Source organism: Amia ocellicauda, chromosome 15, assembly GCF_036373705.1.
Source record: "Amia ocellicauda isolate fAmiCal2 chromosome 15, fAmiCal2.hap1, whole genome shotgun sequence".
NCBI lineage: Eukaryota > Metazoa > Chordata > Actinopteri > Amiiformes > Amiidae > Amia > Amia ocellicauda.
Genome location: NC_089864.1, coordinates 19,418,649 through 19,438,903, shown reverse-complemented (window position 1 = coordinate 19,438,903; position 20,255 = coordinate 19,418,649). Strand labels below are relative to the sequence as shown.

At 37.4% G+C, this 20,255-nt stretch overlaps 1 protein-coding gene across 4 annotated transcripts in view; it reads left to right on the top strand.

The window, feature by feature from the left end:
* atp2b1a (ATPase plasma membrane Ca2+ transporting 1a) overlaps window positions 1–15,723 on the top strand; it is a 43,549-nt gene extending 27,826 nt beyond the window's left edge. For 2 of the 4 annotated variants that reach the window (XM_066723606.1, XM_066723605.1), the window contains 18 exons: window positions 201–326; window positions 1,450–1,602; window positions 2,413–2,451; window positions 2,934–3,095; window positions 3,215–3,429; window positions 3,860–4,102; window positions 4,684–4,925; window positions 5,169–5,406; window positions 5,709–5,888; window positions 5,982–6,069; window positions 6,600–6,706; window positions 7,132–7,323; window positions 7,457–7,670; window positions 7,876–8,087; window positions 8,363–8,470; window positions 8,592–8,777; window positions 9,370–9,456; window positions 12,893–15,723. In XM_066723606.1, the coding sequence (XP_066579703.1) occupies window positions 201–326; window positions 1,450–1,602; window positions 2,413–2,451; window positions 2,934–3,095; window positions 3,215–3,429; window positions 3,860–4,102; window positions 4,684–4,925; window positions 5,169–5,406; window positions 5,709–5,888; window positions 5,982–6,069; window positions 6,600–6,706; window positions 7,132–7,323; window positions 7,457–7,670; window positions 7,876–8,087; window positions 8,363–8,470; window positions 8,592–8,777; window positions 9,370–9,456; window positions 12,893–13,258 (3,158 nt within the window). In that variant the 3' untranslated portion in view covers window positions 13,259–15,723. Of the gene's footprint in view, window positions 1–200; window positions 327–1,449; window positions 1,603–2,412; window positions 2,452–2,933; window positions 3,096–3,214; window positions 3,430–3,859; window positions 4,103–4,683; window positions 4,926–5,168; window positions 5,407–5,708; window positions 5,889–5,981; window positions 6,070–6,599; window positions 6,707–7,131; window positions 7,324–7,456; window positions 7,671–7,875; window positions 8,088–8,362; window positions 8,471–8,591; window positions 8,778–9,369; window positions 9,539–12,892 lie in introns of all 4 variants that reach the window. The other 2 variants (XM_066723608.1, XM_066723607.1) reach the window with 2 other exon arrangements.
* The last annotated feature ends 4,532 nt before the right edge of the window (window positions 15,724–20,255 follow it).

Here is a 20,255-nt window from a genome sequence, read left to right as displayed (position 1 = left end):
CAATTTTTGCAATAGATGTGTAATTAACATCCTTGCTCTGTGCACCGGTTGTGTAGTGGGTTAAGGGGGAAAAACAAGGGCAGATTACAACCTCTCTGACACTTATTGTATCCATAAACTTCTTTATTAAAAAAAAAATCATACTTACTAATAGGGAAGATGTTTGATCTATTTATTAACATACACATCTCTTGTTCCAGGTGACCTCCTACCTGCAGACGGTGTTCTAATTCAAGGCAATGATCTTAAAATCGACGAAAGCTCGCTCACCGGGGAGTCTGACCATGTCAAGAAAAATTTAGAAAAGGATCCGTTGCTTTTGTCAGGTATTTCAAACTCTTACAGGCAATCTAAAATCAAAATATTTACCAAGCTGGTATTTGACTAGTAAAATGTTCAAACTGGATGATCTAGTTACACTTATTTTTAATGATTGTTTGTTTTACCTTTTAATACATTTCAAATAATAAACTGTGTTTGTCATGTTGTTTATGAGTTGATGTCATGTAATTGTGTGTGTTTTGTTAATGTCATTATTGGAATCTTCCCTCCTTTGGTGGCTGACACTGAGATTGTATTTCCACACTGCATGCAAATGTTTAGTACCCATAAATGACTGGTTGTGTTTAATCCCAGTTTGTGGAATACATTTGCAGTTTTAGGTAGTACTAAAATGCCCTGAATCAGAACCCCATTGAAAGCTGCATTTTGATGAAGAGTGTAATGATATAACCACTAAGCAAGTCCTTAGTGGAATAATTTCCAAGGGTTCTATTGTGCATGTGAGACAGTGTGTTAGAAGGGCTCATATTTTTAAGTGCTGTACTGTTTTTGGCATGTATTGCTCTGACTTGGATCAGTAGATTTGCTGCCATCTGATGGCCAAGGATACTGATGAAGTGAAAAGGGGAATGTTTGCCATCAAATGCCACATAAGGTGAATATAGGCTTTTCAGGGCTCCACTGTTATACCCAAGATATTTAATTGTCTTTGGGAGCTACTGGTCTCCTTCTATACCAGAAGGCCTTTTTTATGTGCTTTATTCAGTGCAAATAGATATTATGCAATTATTGGTGCAGATGCAAGAATGAGATATGTCAATGTTGATAATCCCCTATCCTTTCATCTGTTCTCTCCATTTTAACTGCAGCTTGAATGGGCTTTTCTAATACCTTTATCAGCTGCTGCCTGAATGCTGTTACAATAAATCATAAATCTAGAAATACACAAAATTGAAATACAGGTCTTTAAATCAAATGTTGTCTTGTACGTTGCTTTCCATCAGAGCATAAAACTGAAGTCTGAAAATGAAACCCAGACAATTCAAAACTGAGTTATTGTACTTAGGTTATGCAAAGGATATGAGAATGCCTTCCATCACTTTGTGTGGCAAGTTGAATGACACATTTTCAGGTTTGGTAGAAATGGTTTTATTTTCTTGTTTTCAGGTACCCATGTAATGGAGGGATCTGGGAAGATGGTTGTCACAGCTGTAGGAGTGAACTCACAAACTGGAATAATCTTCACTTTACTTGGGGCAGGAGAAGATGATGAAAAAGACAAGGAAAAGGAAGAAAAGGACAAGAAAAAAGACAAGAAAAGTATGTAAGAGTTACACAACCTGTCTGTCCATAGTCAACATGAAAACTACTGATTTCTTAGACTTACATGATATTGAAGATTAAATTAGACTGTATTTGAGCATTATATGTCTAGTCTATCAACAATTTGATATTTCAATTTTATTTTTTTAAATGCAAGTCTTGAGGAAAGTCAGATACAGGAGACAGGTAGAAAAGTCAGGATTACTACAATAATACAAAGTATTTTCAGGCAAGGATATTGAGCTTGGGGAAGCTAGGTTCCCATTAGATTCAGTAGTTTGATTGTTTATTTCAGAATAATCTACCTTTAAATCCTGTACGTTCGGCAGCTTTTTTTTTTATTGATATATGTATATAGGCCGATATTTATTCCTGTTAGATTTGTTGCTTACTATGATCACTTCAAAATGCAGTCTCTAGCACATTTGTCCAAGGGGAATAAATATTACAGCACCACCATATAATTACATATAATTATTTTTACATTATGTATTATTTTTGTACATCTTCCCAATACATCTACAATATGTATACCAGAAACTATTTAAATGGCAGTTTTTGTTGTAATAGAAATATGTAGCAATATTGCAGCTCCAGCAAAGATGTCTTTTGCTCTGCAATTTTGCCTTCATCCATTTAATTTGACTTTTACATTTTATTCCTTGTAACTTTAACAAGGATGTCCTCAAAATATTGTTTTATTATGCTGTTAGTGTTAGTCTAAATCCTCTATAAACATTGAGAATATAATCGGTCTTTGGTGATCTTCATGAATAATGTAATTTTTCTGATCCAAATTCCTTTCAGGCAAGAAACAAGATGGAACGACTGAAAACCGCAACAAAGGTATGCCCTGAAATGTTGAACATGGTGTGTGGAATAGCTGGTGACTCTTCCAAGTAAACTATTAAGTATTAAACCTTATAGTAAATGAAGTGGAAGAAGACACGCTTACTAATTTAAGCTAAATCTTGATGGAAAATGCTGGTTTTCTAATTGTAACAGTCAGTGTAACTTTCATATTCAATATAAAAACTGCTGGAAAATAAGTGTCAAGCTGCTTAAATACGTGTACACCATGTACATTTTGTTGTATTGATAGCTGTTGCTAAGTGATAATGTGCATGTAAACTTAATCTATTATATAATATTTGGTCCCCATTAGTTAACGTTGTGCAGTTGGTAATACTGTGGCTCAGGACTGCACATTTCCATAAACATTTCATAAACATTAAACATCATGCAAAGGTTTACAAATGCTTTTTGTAACTTTAAGGTTAGCATTGCAGTATGAATGGATTTTAAGTGCGTTGTATCTTCCCTCTCAGCTAAAGCTCAGGATGGAGCTGCCATGGAGATGCAGCCGCTGAAGAGTGAGGATGGAGGAGATGGAGATGACAAGGAAAAAAGAAAATCCAATATGCCAAAGAAAGAGAAATCTGTTCTTCAAGGGAAGCTTACTAAACTAGCAGTCCAAATTGGCAAAGCAGGTGAGACGTCAAGCAGGACACCGTTCCCTTTAATCTGCACAGTTTAATTTATTATTGTCTAATCTCTTTTATGCATTACAATAATATACAACATTGATATGTTTCCCCCTCTTCCTCAGGGCTGGTGATGTCTGCCATTACCGTCATCATTCTTGTGTTGTTTTTCGTCATCGACACCTTCTGGATCCAGGGCATTCCGTGGCTCAAGGAGTGCACACCCATTTATATCCAGTATTTTGTGAAGTTCTTCATCATTGGTGTCACTGTATTGGTTGTTGCAGTACCTGAGGGTCTTCCGCTTGCAGTTACTATTTCTCTGGCTTACTCTGTCAAAGTAGGTGACACTCGCATACAAACAACGTTAATAACTTTAGCGTCTATTGATTACAAAATAAATAAAACCACAGACAGATCTCTCCATGCTAAAGAATATTATTTTATATGAATAAAATAGTTTTAACCCTAGCTGGCATTTTTCCAGTTGGACTATTTTTTCTTTCTAGCTTTCCTTCTTTTCATCCCTGCTCCACAAGTTGTAAATCAATTTGTCTTCCTGAAAACAACCCTCATACTAATGCATTCTCAGGCCATCTGCTTCTTTTCTCACTGTGAGTCCAGACAGCAGTCCTATACTATTGTAAGAAGGACTAATGTGTCTCTCACTGATAACAGTATGACCTCACAGGTGCCCTATAAGGCACAGAGGTCACTGTTGCAGTCTGAGACTAAAGTTTTTTTTTTTGTTTTTTTTTTCTCTCTTTCAGAAAATGATGAAAGACAATAATCTGGTCAGACATCTCGATGCCTGTGAAACCATGGGAAATGCGACTGCGATCTGTTCTGACAAAACTGGAACTCTAACCATGAACAGAATGACTGTTGTTCAAGCATTCATTGGGGACAGACATTACAGACAGATCCCTGAACCAGGTTCTATTCCTGAGTTCATAATGGACCTCCTTGTTACAGGGATTGGGGTTAACTGTGCTTACACTACTAAAATCCTGGTAATTATGAACTAATTAATATGTTCTGTTTACAGTGAGAAGGTATTAACTGGATATTTGGGGAGTCATTTTTTTGTAATTGAATGTTTTCCTCTCAACAGTAAAGCTATCCCTGTATCCCCATATTTATTTTTGGGTTTTCATACACATTAAATAACCAGTCATGTAACCAGTAATGGTAGCTCTTATACAGGTCAAAACCTTTAAAATTGCTATAAAAAATCGGCTAGTATTTGATCACAGGCTTTTTATTTCGACACCCATAATGCTTACAAACCTGAAGGTAAATGAACTCATAACCTCTTAAGGACTACAGTAATGTGTATGAAATCAAATTGAGTATTTATATTAATGAATAGTGTTTTTAATACTTTTAATACTCAAATATTAATTTAAATTTTATTTCAGGATGGAAAAATTGTATCAGTTGTTCAGGGCAGAGAAATCTATTGTAATTTGTTTGTTTTTAGCCTTCAGGGCAGTATTATAAAGTTTCTCAAGTTATAGAATGCTTTTTAATGCACTTGTTTTATAAAAATGCAATTGCTTGATTGATCGAAACACATGCTTCTTATCATCAGCCTCCCGAGAAGGAAGGTGGTCTGCCACGCCATGTAGGGAACAAAACTGAATGTGCCTTGCTGTGGTTCACCCTTGATTTAAAGAGAGACTACCAGGCCGTACGGAATGAAATCCCTGAAGAAAAGCTCTACAAAGTCTACACTTTTAACTCGGTCAGGAAGTCCATGAGCACAGTGCTGAAGAACTCGGATGGAAGCTACCGCATGTTCAGCAAAGGGGCCTCAGAGATCCTCCTGAAGAAGTATGGAAACTTCAAAGTCTTCTGTAGTTTATCTGCCCGCTGCATTTGAATTCACGGGAGTCGTAAACGAGCTTCCATCAGAAATATATATTGGTTGGAGGTCATACAGCAGTTCCACTTGCTCATTTTTAATTAAATATTTGATCTTTACCAGGAAAAATATAATTATATCGGTAACTTCTTGATCAAAACAAACTATTTCAATGTGTCCCTAAGTGTTTTTTTCCATCTGTTCCTCTGTAGGTGTTATAAGATTATCAATGCGAACGGCGAAGCCAAAGTTTTTAGGCCCAGGGATCGGGATGATATGGTGAAGAAAGTTATTGAGCCTATGGCCTCAGAAGGACTGAGAACTATTTGCTTGGCATATAGAGATTTCCCAGCGGGAGAATCGGAGCCCGAATGGGACAACGAGAACGACATCTTAACCAGTCTGACCTGCATTTGTGTCGTGGGGATTGAGGACCCAGTCAGACCTGAGGTAAGGGTGCGAGACATGGTACGGGTTATACCTTCCCAATTCTTTAGCAGTTGGGAACCAGAGCAGAGGGTGCAAAGGGAGTATAAGAAATATGGCAGGGTGACTTCCACTTAAGTCTACATAGTGTAACCAAGCAACTGAATATCAGATTGTGATTTTCTGGGCCTGTGCTTGTGTAGATGCATTACTGTAGTCCTGCTGTTAATAACAACTAAACGGAACAGGCAAGCGATGTAGTCAACATTTTTGTTTGAGGCAGTTTCCGTAAAGCTTATTGTAATCTCCCATTTTTCATATATCAGGTTCCAGATGCTATAAAGAAGTGTCAGCGTGCAGGCATCACAGTTCGTATGGTGACAGGGGACAACATAAACACAGCCCGTGCGATCGCCACAAAATGTGGGATTCTGAATCCTGGGGATGACTTTTTGTGCTTGGAAGGCAAGGAATTCAACAGGCGGATACGAAATGAGAAGGGAGAGGTGAGTTGTTGTTTTGGTGTGTGTGTTGTCATGTAATTAGCCATTTTTATTTGTGTCGATATCTTTAAATGATTAACTCTATGCTCTTTCCAGATCGAGCAGGAGCGCATTGATAAGATCTGGCCTAAGCTCCGAGTGCTAGCAAGATCTTCTCCTACTGACAAACACACACTAGTAAAAGGTACTTTCAAATGTATGCATGATTATTATAATGCTATGTGGATTATAACCTTCATATAACAGTAAATAGGTTTGAAGGTCCTAAACTGCACATGTAGTTATTGCAGTGTGATAGTGTGGGTCTCTATCTCAAGGTTTCAACCAGGGACATTTTCTTTGAGAAGTAATCCTTGCCTGCCATTAGGTATTGTGAGACTTCAGAAAACCGTCTAGTGCCTCTTGAATACTTGGGATTTTATACTGAGCTTCTGTGCATTTGATAACACAATACCACACAATGTCACAAGGTTTTGAGTGCCAGACAGTGGTTGATGGAGAATAGTGTGCTGAAGAGTCCTGACCTCAATTTGATAAAACCTCTGGGCTTAAATACAATGGCAAATCAGAAGAATTTGCACCTCCAGCGTATTGAGTAGTACATGTCTGTTATAGACAGATAATTAAATGTCATGAGTAGTGGGTAGAACACGGGTATTAACTATGATTTGATCTCATTACATTTCTTTGAGCAGACTATAACCTTTATTACAGGTATCATTGACAGCACGGTAGTAGAACAAAGGCAAGTTGTTGCCGTGACAGGAGATGGTACAAATGATGGACCAGCGCTGAAGAAAGCAGATGTTGGCTTTGCTATGGTATGTTTGTACTGCTTTTCTACTAAGTCGTAATTAAACCATTTTAGCTTTACACTTCCCCAACATTTAAGTGACAATTCAAACCACATACTGCAGTTAAAATTAATATGCACTGTGAAAATGTATAGACTATGCTCTGAAGAAGACCACAGGTGGAGCTCCTCCTCTGCCTACTGTGAAAATAAATAATTTTAAAAGTATTTAATAAACATACTATATTAATTTGGAACGCTTTGTAAATATGAACTGTCATTGAATTGTCAGTTGCTGTCCTTCTGCTTTCACTATCACTAGTTTTAGTGTAAATGTTTCCCCAAGGACAAGGCACCCTGAATCTCGGATATTTTGATGCGCCGGAACTTCATTAATTATTAATAATATACAAATCGTTGTGTTAATAATAATATATGTGGTTGTTTTAACAGGGCATTGCTGGCACAGATGTTGCAAAAGAAGCCTCCGATATCATCCTCACAGATGACAACTTCAGCAGCATTGTCAAAGCTGTCATGTGGGGAAGAAACGTATATGACAGCATCTCCAAGTTTCTTCAGTTCCAGCTTACTGTCAATATTGTGGCCGTAATTGTTGCTTTCACTGGTGCCTGCATCACACAGGTAAGATAGGGCTCCTCTGTGGGTGAATTGTCATGATGTATTGGGTAGATGGGAAACGGCAAAGAAAAATTTAAATTGATTTTTTTTTTTTTATCTGCGAATGTATATTGAAGTAATTTTATTTTGGTTATAGGATTCTCCCCTAAAAGCTGTGCAGATGTTGTGGGTAAATCTCATCATGGACACATTTGCCTCTTTGGCTTTGGCCACTGAACCACCCACAGAGTCACTCCTTCTGAGACGACCTTATGGCAGAAATAAGCCTCTCATCTCTCGAACCATGATGAAGAACATCCTCGGGCACGGCGTGTATCAGCTGACGATTATTTTCACTCTGCTGTTTGCTGGTAAGTTCAGGTGGTTTAGTATTTCAGTGCTAGTTTCCCATGTCTACCTGTAGTTTATGACATTGTTAGTATCGTTAGTTTCTCTCTGCATTGTAAACTGGTTCCCATGCACTTTTAGGGAACATTTCAGGCATCTTTCTAGTTTGAACTTTCACATAAGCTTTCTCCATAAGGAGCTGACAATGTTTTTCCACACCGTTCCCAGGAGAGAAGATTTTTGACATTGACAGCGGACGAAATGCACCCCTCCACGCCCCGCCGTCCGAGCACTACACCATCGTCTTCAACACCTTCGTCATGATGCAGCTGTTCAATGAAATCAATGCTCGTAAAATTCACGGGGAGAGAAATGTATTCGAAGGAATCTTTAACAACTTGATCTTCTGTAGCATTGTGTTTGGAACGTTTGTTATACAAGTAAGTGTCCATGATTGTACAACACTTTGTAGTGTTTTAGGGTGTTTTGATTGTGGTCCTTTTAGTTTTGTAGAGATGGAGAATAGTAAAGATTATGCAATATTGGTAACAAATTTTGTCACTGTAATAATTTTGGGTGTTTGTTTCATGCATCTGAATTTATTCTGATATTTCCCTGAAAAGAATACCTAAAGAACATTGCACTGCACTTTTTCTGTGAAATATACAGTGAGAGTTTTTTTAGTTTTACTTAAATGCATGTCATTTCTCTTTAGATAGTTATTGTCCAATTTGGCGGGAAACCATTCAGCTGCATTGGGCTCACTATTGATCAGTGGTTATGGTGCATCTTCCTGGGCCTTGGCGCACTTCTTTGGGGCCAGGTAAGCACTTCTGTATTGATTTTTATTTATTGATTAACTTGTTACTTGCCCCTATGGGTGGCATTTTTCCACCTATTGATAGTTTTCCTTTGATATATAACCTACTACCTCTGTTTCACAGTTAATCGCTAGCATTCCTACAAGTCGACTGAAGTTCCTGAAGGAAGCTGGCCATGGCACTCAGAAGGAAGAGATCCCGGATGAGGAATTCGAGGACATGGACATGGAGGAGATTGACCACGCAGAGAGGGAGCTGCGCCGCGGGCAGATACTGTGGTTCCGAGGGCTCAACAGAATCCAGACCCAGGTAACGTCTTGCCACAAACACGGGCCCTCCAAACATGGCACAGCTGCACTCACCACTTTAGTGACTCAAATCTATTTTTATCCTATTTATCTACTCTTTTGCAGCTTCATCTTTTGAGAGACTTGTGCCATAAGCTCTTTCTAAGTATTCTGACTCTCTGCTTTGAACCCTAGCAGTGCCCAGTACAATTTCCATGTAGCGTTCCTTGTGGATCAGTTAGTAGTTTGTTTGCAAGATTCGTATGCTTTCAGTTTGTATCATGTAATCGTCAAAAGGGTTTAACCAATGGTTTTTGTCCCTAGAAATGGGACTTTTAGACTGGTTTAAAATGTTCAACAGTCCTACGCTGAGCATTAGAGGCACAGGTGGGGAAATCCAACTCTCATTAGTTCACCGTGATTTACAGATGGGTTACGTCAGCCTTAGGGTACTGCTAGGGTGGAAAAAAACTCATTTTTTGCCTTAAAAACATCTTAATTTTAAAGTGCCTTCTCTTTCTTTTGCTATTGATGTATTGTACATGAGGTGGGCCTTTCTCTTGTGCTTTCTCTCTTTTGCTGAGCAAGCTGTTACAATTTCTGATTCCTTGCAGATGGATGTAGTGAATGCTTTCCAGAGTGGAAGTTCCTTTCAGGGCGCTCTAAGGCGGCAACCCTCCATCGCCAGCCAACATCATGATGTAACAAATGTTTCTAGCCCTACACATGTAGTGTTTACTTCTTCTACTGATACCGCCACCACTGCTTCTACTACTGTGGGGTGTGAGTGCGTGTTTCTTAGTGCATGTAATTAACATTTCCTGATCCACTCGCCTAACGTTTCTCATTCTTTCCTAATTTCCCTTTTTTTTTTTTTTTTTTCTTCAACAAAATATATAAATGTTAATAAAAAAAACATCTTCCATAATGCTTTACACATACTGGTGTGTGTGTGTATATATATATATATATATCTGTATGTTTTTTCACAAGGTCATAAAAGTATTCAAGGTTTTTGCTATATTCTGTTTATTATTATTATTATTATTATTATTTCGGTCGTGCGTTTTGCTTTGGCTCATTTTCTCAAAGGAAGTGCTGGAGCAGATGCAGCAAAAAAATGGTTTTGGCAAAAAGTCTTGTATGTCTGCAGCTGCTGTACCTCAGGGCCCATGTGCGTGGGAGTTGTGCACCTAGTCATGGCAAGCAGGCTTCTAGTCGTGTGTAAATTGTTTGAGTATATGCCCATGTTCACAGTAATCTGATTTGAAACCTGAAAGAAAATGCTGTTGCATTTTTTAAATTGTTAATCTCCTATGAATAACATTGTGCTTTTATTTCGGTACATTTGTACTAATGATTTACACTTTTGTGCCTCTTCAAAACTGAGGTTTCCTTTAGACAGTCTCTTAAGGTGCTGTCAGAAACTAAAAGGACTTTAGTGCTGTTGTGCATTTATAAGTGTTGTCTGTGGAGGTGTCAAGTGAAGTCCATGGATTTGGATCCACTTTCATGTAATATTGTATTACATATTCACTTACGTTTTTCTCACATTAACTTAATATTTATGTTTCTTCTCCAGGAATAAAGGGCTATCTGATCCAGTCATTTCTAATACTTACTTTTACAGGTTTAACAATGTTGGTTGGAGAGCAAACACATTTTACAGAATAAATAATATTTTAGGTCGCCTTAAGAAGTTAAGAAATATTTTCCTTTTCACACAAAAGTTGAGAAAATATATTCAGTATACTGGTTTATCTTTGCTTTGTGTGTCTTAACCATCTGGTAATCTTTTGTTCAGGGTAGGACTGGTAAATGGTATGCCGACAATTTATTGTCAATACCGGCGATTAAAATAAAATAAGTTGTATATAATATAAAGCAGTGCTTGATAACATGCAGCTGCGATAGAACTAAACCCATTTGTGGTAGCATCAACACATTTCCATAACAACGGTCTTTGGGCGGACCTGTTTGAAGACGCCGTGTGCCTGCCGTCAACTCGCGACGAGCAAAAGCGGTGTCTTTATCTGCAGGAGCACAAGATGCCTGTCAGTCATTCTTTATGGCCATTAAGAGTCGGCGTCTACAGTTACCAAGCCGCGGTTTCTTCTAATAGTCTAATAAATTCTCCCACGATTCTTTTACATTGCCATTTTCTAAAACATTGAGTTGCGGACAATGACTAGGTGCTGCTACTACTTATTCTAGATATTGAAAAATATATGAAACTTATATGGGCACAGCTTTCTCTGTCAAATAAACAGATGTGTAATTACGATCATTCTGCGAGCAAGTGCTGTGAGAATAGTGTCATTCGAAGTGCGACTCCTCATAGGCCATTAAACAGGAAAATACATTTGGGCATTTCTTTTCCTATTATAGTCATCTTATTTTTGACACTGTAGGCTATTTTAGTTTAGTTTTAGTATTGTTATGAAAGGACTGGATGTTTTTTTAGCTCCAGTCCAATACTTCGATGTGATTGGGAATTAGGCTTCCATTCAAGAATGTTTTTAAGACGAATACCGGAACATTGCAACTCCTCTGCGATCGTCGTTAAAGCCTGACCAAGTCAATATGTTTGTATATTTGGCACAGAACCTCCACATGTATGTAAAACATAGCAACGAAGTCATTTACACATTGTTCTTTTAAATATATTTGAATCTAAAAAGTGTATTTCAAATGCTCCTTTTAAAGTTGGAATTTTAAGTCAGCAACTTTATAACACTTAAAATGATGAGATGATGATAAAGCAATGTTGTCATTTGAACATCATTCTTTTAAATCTTTATTTTATTCTATTAGTGTGTATTTGTTAATATTGCAACATACTCCGGGGTTCCAGCCACGGTGGGATTCAAACCCTCGTCCCCCACGACACAGTACAGTGACCTTATCCCATCACTAAAAGACCCAGCCCTCTTAGCGAGGTGCCAGGTTCGCTACAATATATTGGAAAGTAAATTTGAATAGTCTTGCTAAATAAAGAATTTCAGAACGCCCTGACCACCATTGTAAGTTCCTCAACAGCATATTGATACTAAAACATCTGTCGCCGGGCCTAGGTAACACTGGAGATAAGTTATGAAATGAGTGTTGAATTAATAAGTTAGGTTAAATTCACTAAAACGTGAACTTCTCTTTCTAGGTCAGCAAAACATTTTAATTTATAATCTTTATCCATACAGGTGACCTTCAAATATAGTCTGGGTACATGCAATTTACATGTGATTCTTCAACGTAAAATGATTTTGGTAAACTGTTTAAACAAAGTTCAGCGGATTCAGGAGTGTTATATGGGGAAGATGCTTGCCTAATTCAAACCAAACAAATTTGATTGGCAGTATCTTTTGGCTGCATTGACAGTAGCTGTTTAATGCAAGCATCTCACCCATCTTTACTTCTATTCCCAAGTATTTCAATCTTGATTTGGACACATTCCTTATCTGAGATTCTGTGAAATTTACAATGGGCTATACTCAAAGGTTTACAGTTCTGTTAAAGGTAGTGATGCTGTGCATGAGTTCAGTTTCTGGTCGTGTGAGTTCGTTGTGCAGTAAAGCTTAGATTTGCCTGGCTTCTCAGTTGTTCCCCCACATCCTAGTCGGTGACTGATTTGATCTCCGAGCATGATAAACAAATAACCTTGTGTGTTCAACATTTTTATTTTTGCATTTTGGGACTTGTCTTGTTAAAGCCGCTAAATGGTGCCTTGAATATATGTTCGTAAATGACTGAAGCAAGTGTGTATGGTACTGTTATTTTACATGAGCTTATGGTAAGTGACTTGAATTGTCTGTCCAGTCCTTGTTTCACAGTACAGGCCTTTAGGGTTTCCCTATTTGTATTTTTAGTGCTAGACTTTAAACAACTGGTTTTGTGCAAGTCTCTTCCAGTTTTTGTGCCCCGAGTGTTCATTGCATACTGCACGATTTTGAAATTCACGTGTTTGTTTGTTTTTAAAGTCTGAATACTCTAATTCATCGATTTAAAGTGAACCATCTGTCTAAAATTGCAGAGTTATTTCCCTCTGTTTACTGTCAGCTCTATATATTGGAATACATACATTTTCTAGTATGGTGCTAACTTATATTTTTGTTCCGCCCTGTTCGTCCCCCTTCACCACAGATCCGGGTAGTGAATGCATTCCGCAGTTCCCTGTATGAAGGTTTGGAAAAACCCGAATCCCGGAGCTCCATCCACAACTTCATGACCCACCCCGAGTTCCGGATAGAGGACTCTGAGCCCCACATCCCCCTCATCGATGACACCGACGCGGAGGACGATGCCCCCACCAAGCGCAACTCCTCGTCACCGCGCAACTCCACGCCCCCGCGCAACTCCACCCCCCCACGCAACTCCTCCCCCCCACCTTCACCCAATACAAACAATAACGCTGTCGACAGCGGAATCCACCTCGCCCTTGACACGAGCAAGTCGGCTACCTCGTCATCCCCAGGAAGCCCTTTACACAGTCTGGAAACTTCCCTTTGATTGGAGCACAAATGCAGCAACTTTTTTTCCTTTCTTTTTTTTTTTTTTTAATACACATAACGAAGCTTGTTTCAGAGGGAAAAATAAATGTGGTATTTGAAGGGAAACTAGATAGCAATTTCCTCTGTATGCATAGCATGTGTTGGACTGAAACAGAAGCAAACATTCATGAGAATGTAGTTTGGTTTTGCTGTTTTGTTTTGATTTTTTTTTTTTTTGTCCCCCTCCAGAAAATAAAGGAGGCTCTTTATTTCTGCCCCTTCCTCCCCAATAAAACTTTAATGGCAAAAGAGGGGGGTTTATCAATGCAGATTAAAAGTGACCTGTTTTTTTTGTGGGGAATTTTCCTTAGTACTGGAGTTCAGCAGGAATAAAGGAAAAACTGAAATGACAGAACCTTTGGTTGCTCATAATCTGAATTGTTATATATTTGATTTCTTGGCCCTTGCTCATTTGAATACTTTAATTTCTGCTATTGGCTGTTAATATTTTGAATTATTTATGTTCTTAAGAAAAGCAGATCTGTTTACAAGGTTTGTAGATACTTATTTCTGTTCGTAGATGAAAAGCTTTCCGACACGTCATGCAGATAAATAAATGGAATGAAAGTAATCGTTCAGATACTGCTGTATTTTCAGGAAAAAAAGGGTGTTTCTATTGAAACTGTACTATTTTGCCTGCAAGTTTTATTTGTTAAATATTTGTAGATAAATAGCTAATACTTATAGCCAAATAGATAACACTAAGGCTTGTATAGCAATGAGCAGAGGTGTTGTAGTACGTTGGGGCAGGGTGGGAGGGAGGGAGGGGAGGGGAGGGGGCACAGGCCTCTGTCCAATTACATTTCTATAAATATTTACTACTTAACTGCATAAAACCTTTTTGAAGTTGTTTCTCGAGTTCCTGGGAAACCAATGATTGCGTAATTTCTTGTTTGTTTTAGTTTGTTTTTTCTCCAAGTTGAGTGGGGGGAGGTCGATTCTGTAATCCAGGACAAATGGATGCAGTGATCTAAATATTGGTTGTCCTCTGTTCCATTCCCAAATATTAGTGTACTATTGCAGTGGAGGGATTTTGCTGGTCGTGGTAAAGTCGATCGAGAGGCAATCTTATTCAATTGGAAAAGACTATAACATGATTATTCCCACTTTCACTCGAAGGATCAGTCCCTGCCAATATACAATATATACTTTTTTTTTTTTTTTTAAACCTCAGGCTTAGAAGCAGATAATGTATATATACAATCCCAGAATTAAGCATATTAGTCTTAGTTTTTTTTGTTTTTTTGTTCTGTCTTTAGATAGTGTATTGTCTTGGTCAAAAAGTGAGTGATTTTTTTTTTTTTTCTAATTTATTAATATTACATTTTTTTCCTCCCCCGTTAAACTTCCCCCCCCCCCCCCGTGAGATTTTAGGCTTGTTGACATTTATAATTAACAAAAAAAACAAAAAAAAACAGTTTGCATTTTTGTCTTCATCTTAATATTTAGTCCATAAAAGACTCCCCTTACCGACAAAACGTTGCTGCATTTCTTTCGTGTGTGTGTTTGTGTGTGGATAGTTTGGCACCTGATATACTGGAAACACTAAATATTTGACAGATGAAATTTAAAGAATTGACAGGTATACACTGGTATCGCTGCACAAGGTACTTTATTTCATAACACAGCCCTTAGGGAAACTTTGATACAGATGACCATGTAAAACGTACCTTTGTATTTTTTATGAAAATGCAGATGTTAACATGTGGCCTACAGAACCGTAGTTTTGGGTTTTGAAATTAACTGCATTGCAGGGTTGGGGTGGGTGGGTCTCCCTTTTGTGCAGGTTCTGATAGGAATATCTTTCTCAGGGTGGCAAATAGTATGTTCTAGAAGCAGGTGTTTATATATGCCTACAGTCAAAAATACTAACATTTCTTTATGTTGAGGAATAGCATGTTAACCATGTGGGTTGCTTTTTTTTTTTTTTCTTTTCTTTGCTTTTTTTCCCCTCTCCTTCTCTCGTTGCAGCAGGATTCAAATGCAGATTGTTTGTCCCCTCCTCCTGAGCACCTTGCAAACCAAATGTTAACTGTAGAGGTGTGACGGGACGGAGAACGGGGAGAGGGGGTGGAATGCGACGTTTTTCAGTCCGCTCACTCACTAATTTATTTCGGGATTGACTTTTTCCTTTTGTTTTACAAAGAATAGTTTGAGATTGCAAAAAAAAAAAAAAAGAAAATAATGGAAACAAACAAAATCCATAAAATGTTTATTTTGCATCTTCCTGTTATGGGAATGAATGTTTATCCATCTGTTTTATGGATTGTTTTTTTTGTTTTTTTATCTTAACATTTGGAAATAAAAGTACTTAATGTCTGTTTATCTTGAGCAATGTTAATGGTTATTGTGATTCGATTTACATTTGAAACTTGTCCAGTAATGTGTATGGTTTTTAAAAATAAAAAAAAAATTGAATATGTAGCCAACTGTAGGGTCGTGGATTTTGCATTTTGCATTATTAACCGCTCCTAATGACCACTCCCAGGGCACAAGTGGAAAAAACCCTACAGTTACAGAGCTCATTCAATCCTACTAATATAATATGAAATACCTTTCCTTACTTGGCAGGATACGCAAATGATTTGATTTGTTGCCCATAAATTGCCCATAAAATGTAAAAATGTTCCTTTTGTATCTGTGGAGATCAACACACTCTTCCTTGAAAGAGCCAAATGCATGATGGGATGTGACTTTCAATGCAGATGCGTCAATAGATTAGAATATGTTTGTTCAAATGTCCTTCAACTTCAATAATAATTGACAATGCATGTTGTCCTCAAGGGCTGTATAATTAGTCTGCACTAGAGCTCACAATGTCACAGTTTAAGTCATTTGGTACTTTCAGGAAGAGCAAGTGTCGATAGCCTCCAAATCTACAGGCACATATTTATATTTTTATATCGTTTAGAATTGCGCTCCAGAATGCAAACTTTTGGAATGCGGTGGAATCATGTGTGGAACTTAAGTCAGTAACATTATTTCATATGATATTGATAGATTGATTCAAACCCTTTCATGTTATTGATATTGACTGTTTCAATCTTGGCTGACCGTTGTGAGATTTATTAGGTGTTCATGGCAAGTGTGGGAACAGTAGCAATCGCTGCCTGGGTCTGTCACTGGTTACTATAGAACTGGATAAGTCATGGTCTAAACTCCACTGATGCATAGTTGCTAATCCTGCACCCTCACCATGGAATCTCTGGGACTGTTGCACCAGATCTCATGTTAGGATTCACCCTCCTGCCTGAAATAGCTAGCTTTACCTTAATGTGTTCATTGATCTGCCAATTTAATTCCACTGCCTTTATTGTTCAATCACCAGTTGACCAATTACATTTATCACTTGCCCCTGATCCTGTCTTAACTGGCTTTTCATTTTCCCACTCGGTCTGATTTAGCCTCCAGTGTATCCGTGTGCTCCGATCGCTTTGTTCTCGAAATGGGAGTATTGGATCTGCTTACTTTTTTTGATTTCTTAAGAAGCTTATACTTTAGCCTTTTGCCTCCGTTCCCTGCCTGTATGTGTATTTTAGACCATCCAAAAGGTTACAAATTGGCACTCCGTTCAATGGGTATTCCAGCATGACAATGACCCAAAACACACAGCCAAGGCAACAAAGGAGTGGCTGAAGAAGAAGCACATTAAGGTCCTGGAGTGGCCTAGCCAGTCTCCAGACCTTAATCCCATAGAAAATCTGTGGAGGGAGCTGAAGGTTCGAGTTGTCAAACGTCAGCCTTGAAACCTTAATGATTTGGAGAGGATCTGCAAAGAGGAGTGGGACAAAATCCCTCCTGAGATGTGTGCAAACCTGGTGGCCAACTACAAGAAACGTCTGACCTCTGTGATTGCCAACAAGGGTTTTGCCACCAAGTACTAAGTCGAAGGGGTCAAATACTTATTTCCCTCATTAACATGCAAATCAATGTATAACTTTTTTGAAATGCGTTTTTCTGGATTTTTTTGTTGTTATTCTGTCTCTCACTGTTAAAATACACGTACCATTAAAATTATAGACTGATCATTTCTTTGTCAGTGGGCAAACGTACAAAATCAGCAGGGGATCAAATACTTTTTTCCCCTCACTGTATATATTGTTACTTTGACAGCCATTGTATTGTTACATAAAATACAATATTTTACATGTATATCCTAAATCCACTTTGAAATACCTGCTTAACTAAGGGAAGAAGATCTTGAAGACCAGGTGAGTCTCTCTGTTGCTGAAGAATTTGATATAGGTTTAAAATATACTGACCTGTTTCCAACATGATGATGATGATTTTTTTTTTCTAGAGGCCCACAGCACCATCTAGTTAGTTATTATGGAAATTGCAGCCTATATTTGATCCCTTGAGCAGAATGTGAGGGGGAAAAAAATAAAAACAAAAATGCTTGAAGTTCATAATTGTGTTTTGTAAAGGGAATAAATGCTGTATGTTCAGCTACCACCAGGCTGGGTAATGACACAATAGATATTGTTTTGCCTTACAAAATGACAATATTATGGTACTCTGTCTCAGATTTGCCTCTACTTTTTGTGAGGTGAATTAATTAAAATTCTAATTTCTTATATATAACATGATCATGTGTTTATTTTTTTAGACATTTTTCAGAGGGAACATGAAATCTAAGCTTAAAAACTACATGGAGGTGCTGAATTATGGAAGCTAAATACAGCATATATAATAGGCAATAGTGAAGTTAAAATCCACTGCAGTTTTTTTGACACTGAAAAATTCATATTTGTGAGTTTAAACACTGACATGTGAGAATCCTCTGAAAGCATGCCTTGTTAATGATCAGGACACACCATGGCCCAGGGGATATATTTTAAACTGTCTTTAAACTGTATACCCTATGATGACTTCAGTGGAGATGCTTCATTTGTTCAGGATATTATCATTCAGGTCATGGTAATCTACTTTTATTAATTTTTTCTACCTTGTAGCTTTTGAGTGGTGAGTTTGTGAATACCGTTTCTTCAAAACATTTTTCTTTAATCTGTCCCTGCTTTACCTGGACATTAGTTGAAAAAACAAATCCATAAAATGTAAATGTAGCTTATGGTGATCTACCTACCTTATCACAGTACTGATGCCTGATTGGTTGAAATAATAACATCTATACCAATCTATTGCAAACCTTGTCCACTTGTATGTCTGTGGATATAACTCATCCTTCTGTTTGACAGAGAAAGAGAGCCCCCCGCAATGTATTTATTTGTCCCAAGAAAAGTACAAAATAAAAGGTATTGGCTAAGGTAAGGTAAAGTTCTGTTCATGGATGCAAAATTTGTCTTGTTTTAGAAGCTACATGTAACTGATATTGTCTCCAACAGTATTTTGTACTTTGTCCCATACAACACATTGACTGTCTTTTCCTAATTTGGCCTTTATTCTTCATTTTAATTAACCAGCCATTCAATTCCTACCACCACTAATGTTTAAAGTTAGGAGGGCAGAGCGATTGTGTGTTTGCAAGAAGGAAACCCCTTCTAGGCATCCCGTATGACAAATATAAAATTGCCCATATTCATTATAATTAGTTCAGCAATGTTGATTTTCTAATTCCTTCGTGACTCTATTCACATACTAGTCAAAAGTATCCTGCAGAGGGCAGCAGCAGTGATCTTTAGTATAACCAAGGATTCTATTTCTAAAAAAAATGACATTTTACATTGTTCCATACATTTCAGCATTTTTTATCATAAAGCATCTCTAAATTATATGCAAGGTTTCAACTTAAGTGTGAAATTCACTATTAATTTGTCAAACATCATACTGGAACGTTCAGTTTATTTGTTATTCACAATCACAATATTATAATATTTTTTTGCACCAATAGTGTTCACATTGTGCCATGGTTGACATTGACAAATAGCATTTGCCTGTCACAGCAGGCGGAATGGCCTTTTCCATGACTAATTTATGTTGTGGACATTTTTTTGTGTGTTGTGGAAAAGTTTTTATTTTGTTGTGGGAAAGTATTTTTTGCATTTTCCACTTAAGGGCCACCGTATTTTTCCAAGTCATTGCAAACTGAAAGCTTGAACTTGAATAAATAAAATATGAATCACACATCCCCTCTGAATCATACCTACTCTGAAAACTTTTTAGACTATCAATTATCCTGCCAGGTCGACTGCTGCAGTAATGCAAATTAGTACTCCCACAGGAGCATTCCTCTGTACTTACCAGGCAAATTGAGGACAATTTGCACTTCCAGTTGCATTAATTATCAGGACCCCAAAAAGACTGTTACAGGCAAGATTTATCAGTCATCACTGTTGTGTTTATCTGTTCATTTATTTATTAGCAGATTGTTACACAGGGTGACTTACACAATAGGCTTACACATAATTCAACACGAAAAACATTTTACACCACAGCATAAAGTCTGTGTGTATGTATGTATGTATGTATATATATATATATATATATATATATATATATATATATATATATATATATATATATATATAATTTGTGTGTGTGTGTGTATAGTGCTAACTAGACAGTGTATCTTACAAACAATACAGTTCAAGATTTGTATACTGGGGCAGTTCAGAAGTAGTATTTGGTATGTGGAAATAGTTACATTAGTAACTATGGGTCAGGCAGGCCTAAGTACCAAAAGTGGGGACAATTAATTACAATTAATGCAATTAAAAGTGCAAGAATAAATACATATAAAATAAGAGCAATAGTGGGGAACAACAAGGTGAGGAGTAGGTGATTGCAGATTTAGTGCAATCATGTTTGTCATATTGTCAGGTAGGGGAGGACTGAGGTATTTTAGGTACAGTCTTAATAGTTGTTCAGTAGAAGGGCTCAAGGACTGTGATTCTGACCTCAGTGAGTAGATGTGTTTTTTATGATTTTATATTTTTAATGGCTTATTTTACAGAACTCAAGTAGTCCAGTATAATTGATATCGTGAGGACTGCATA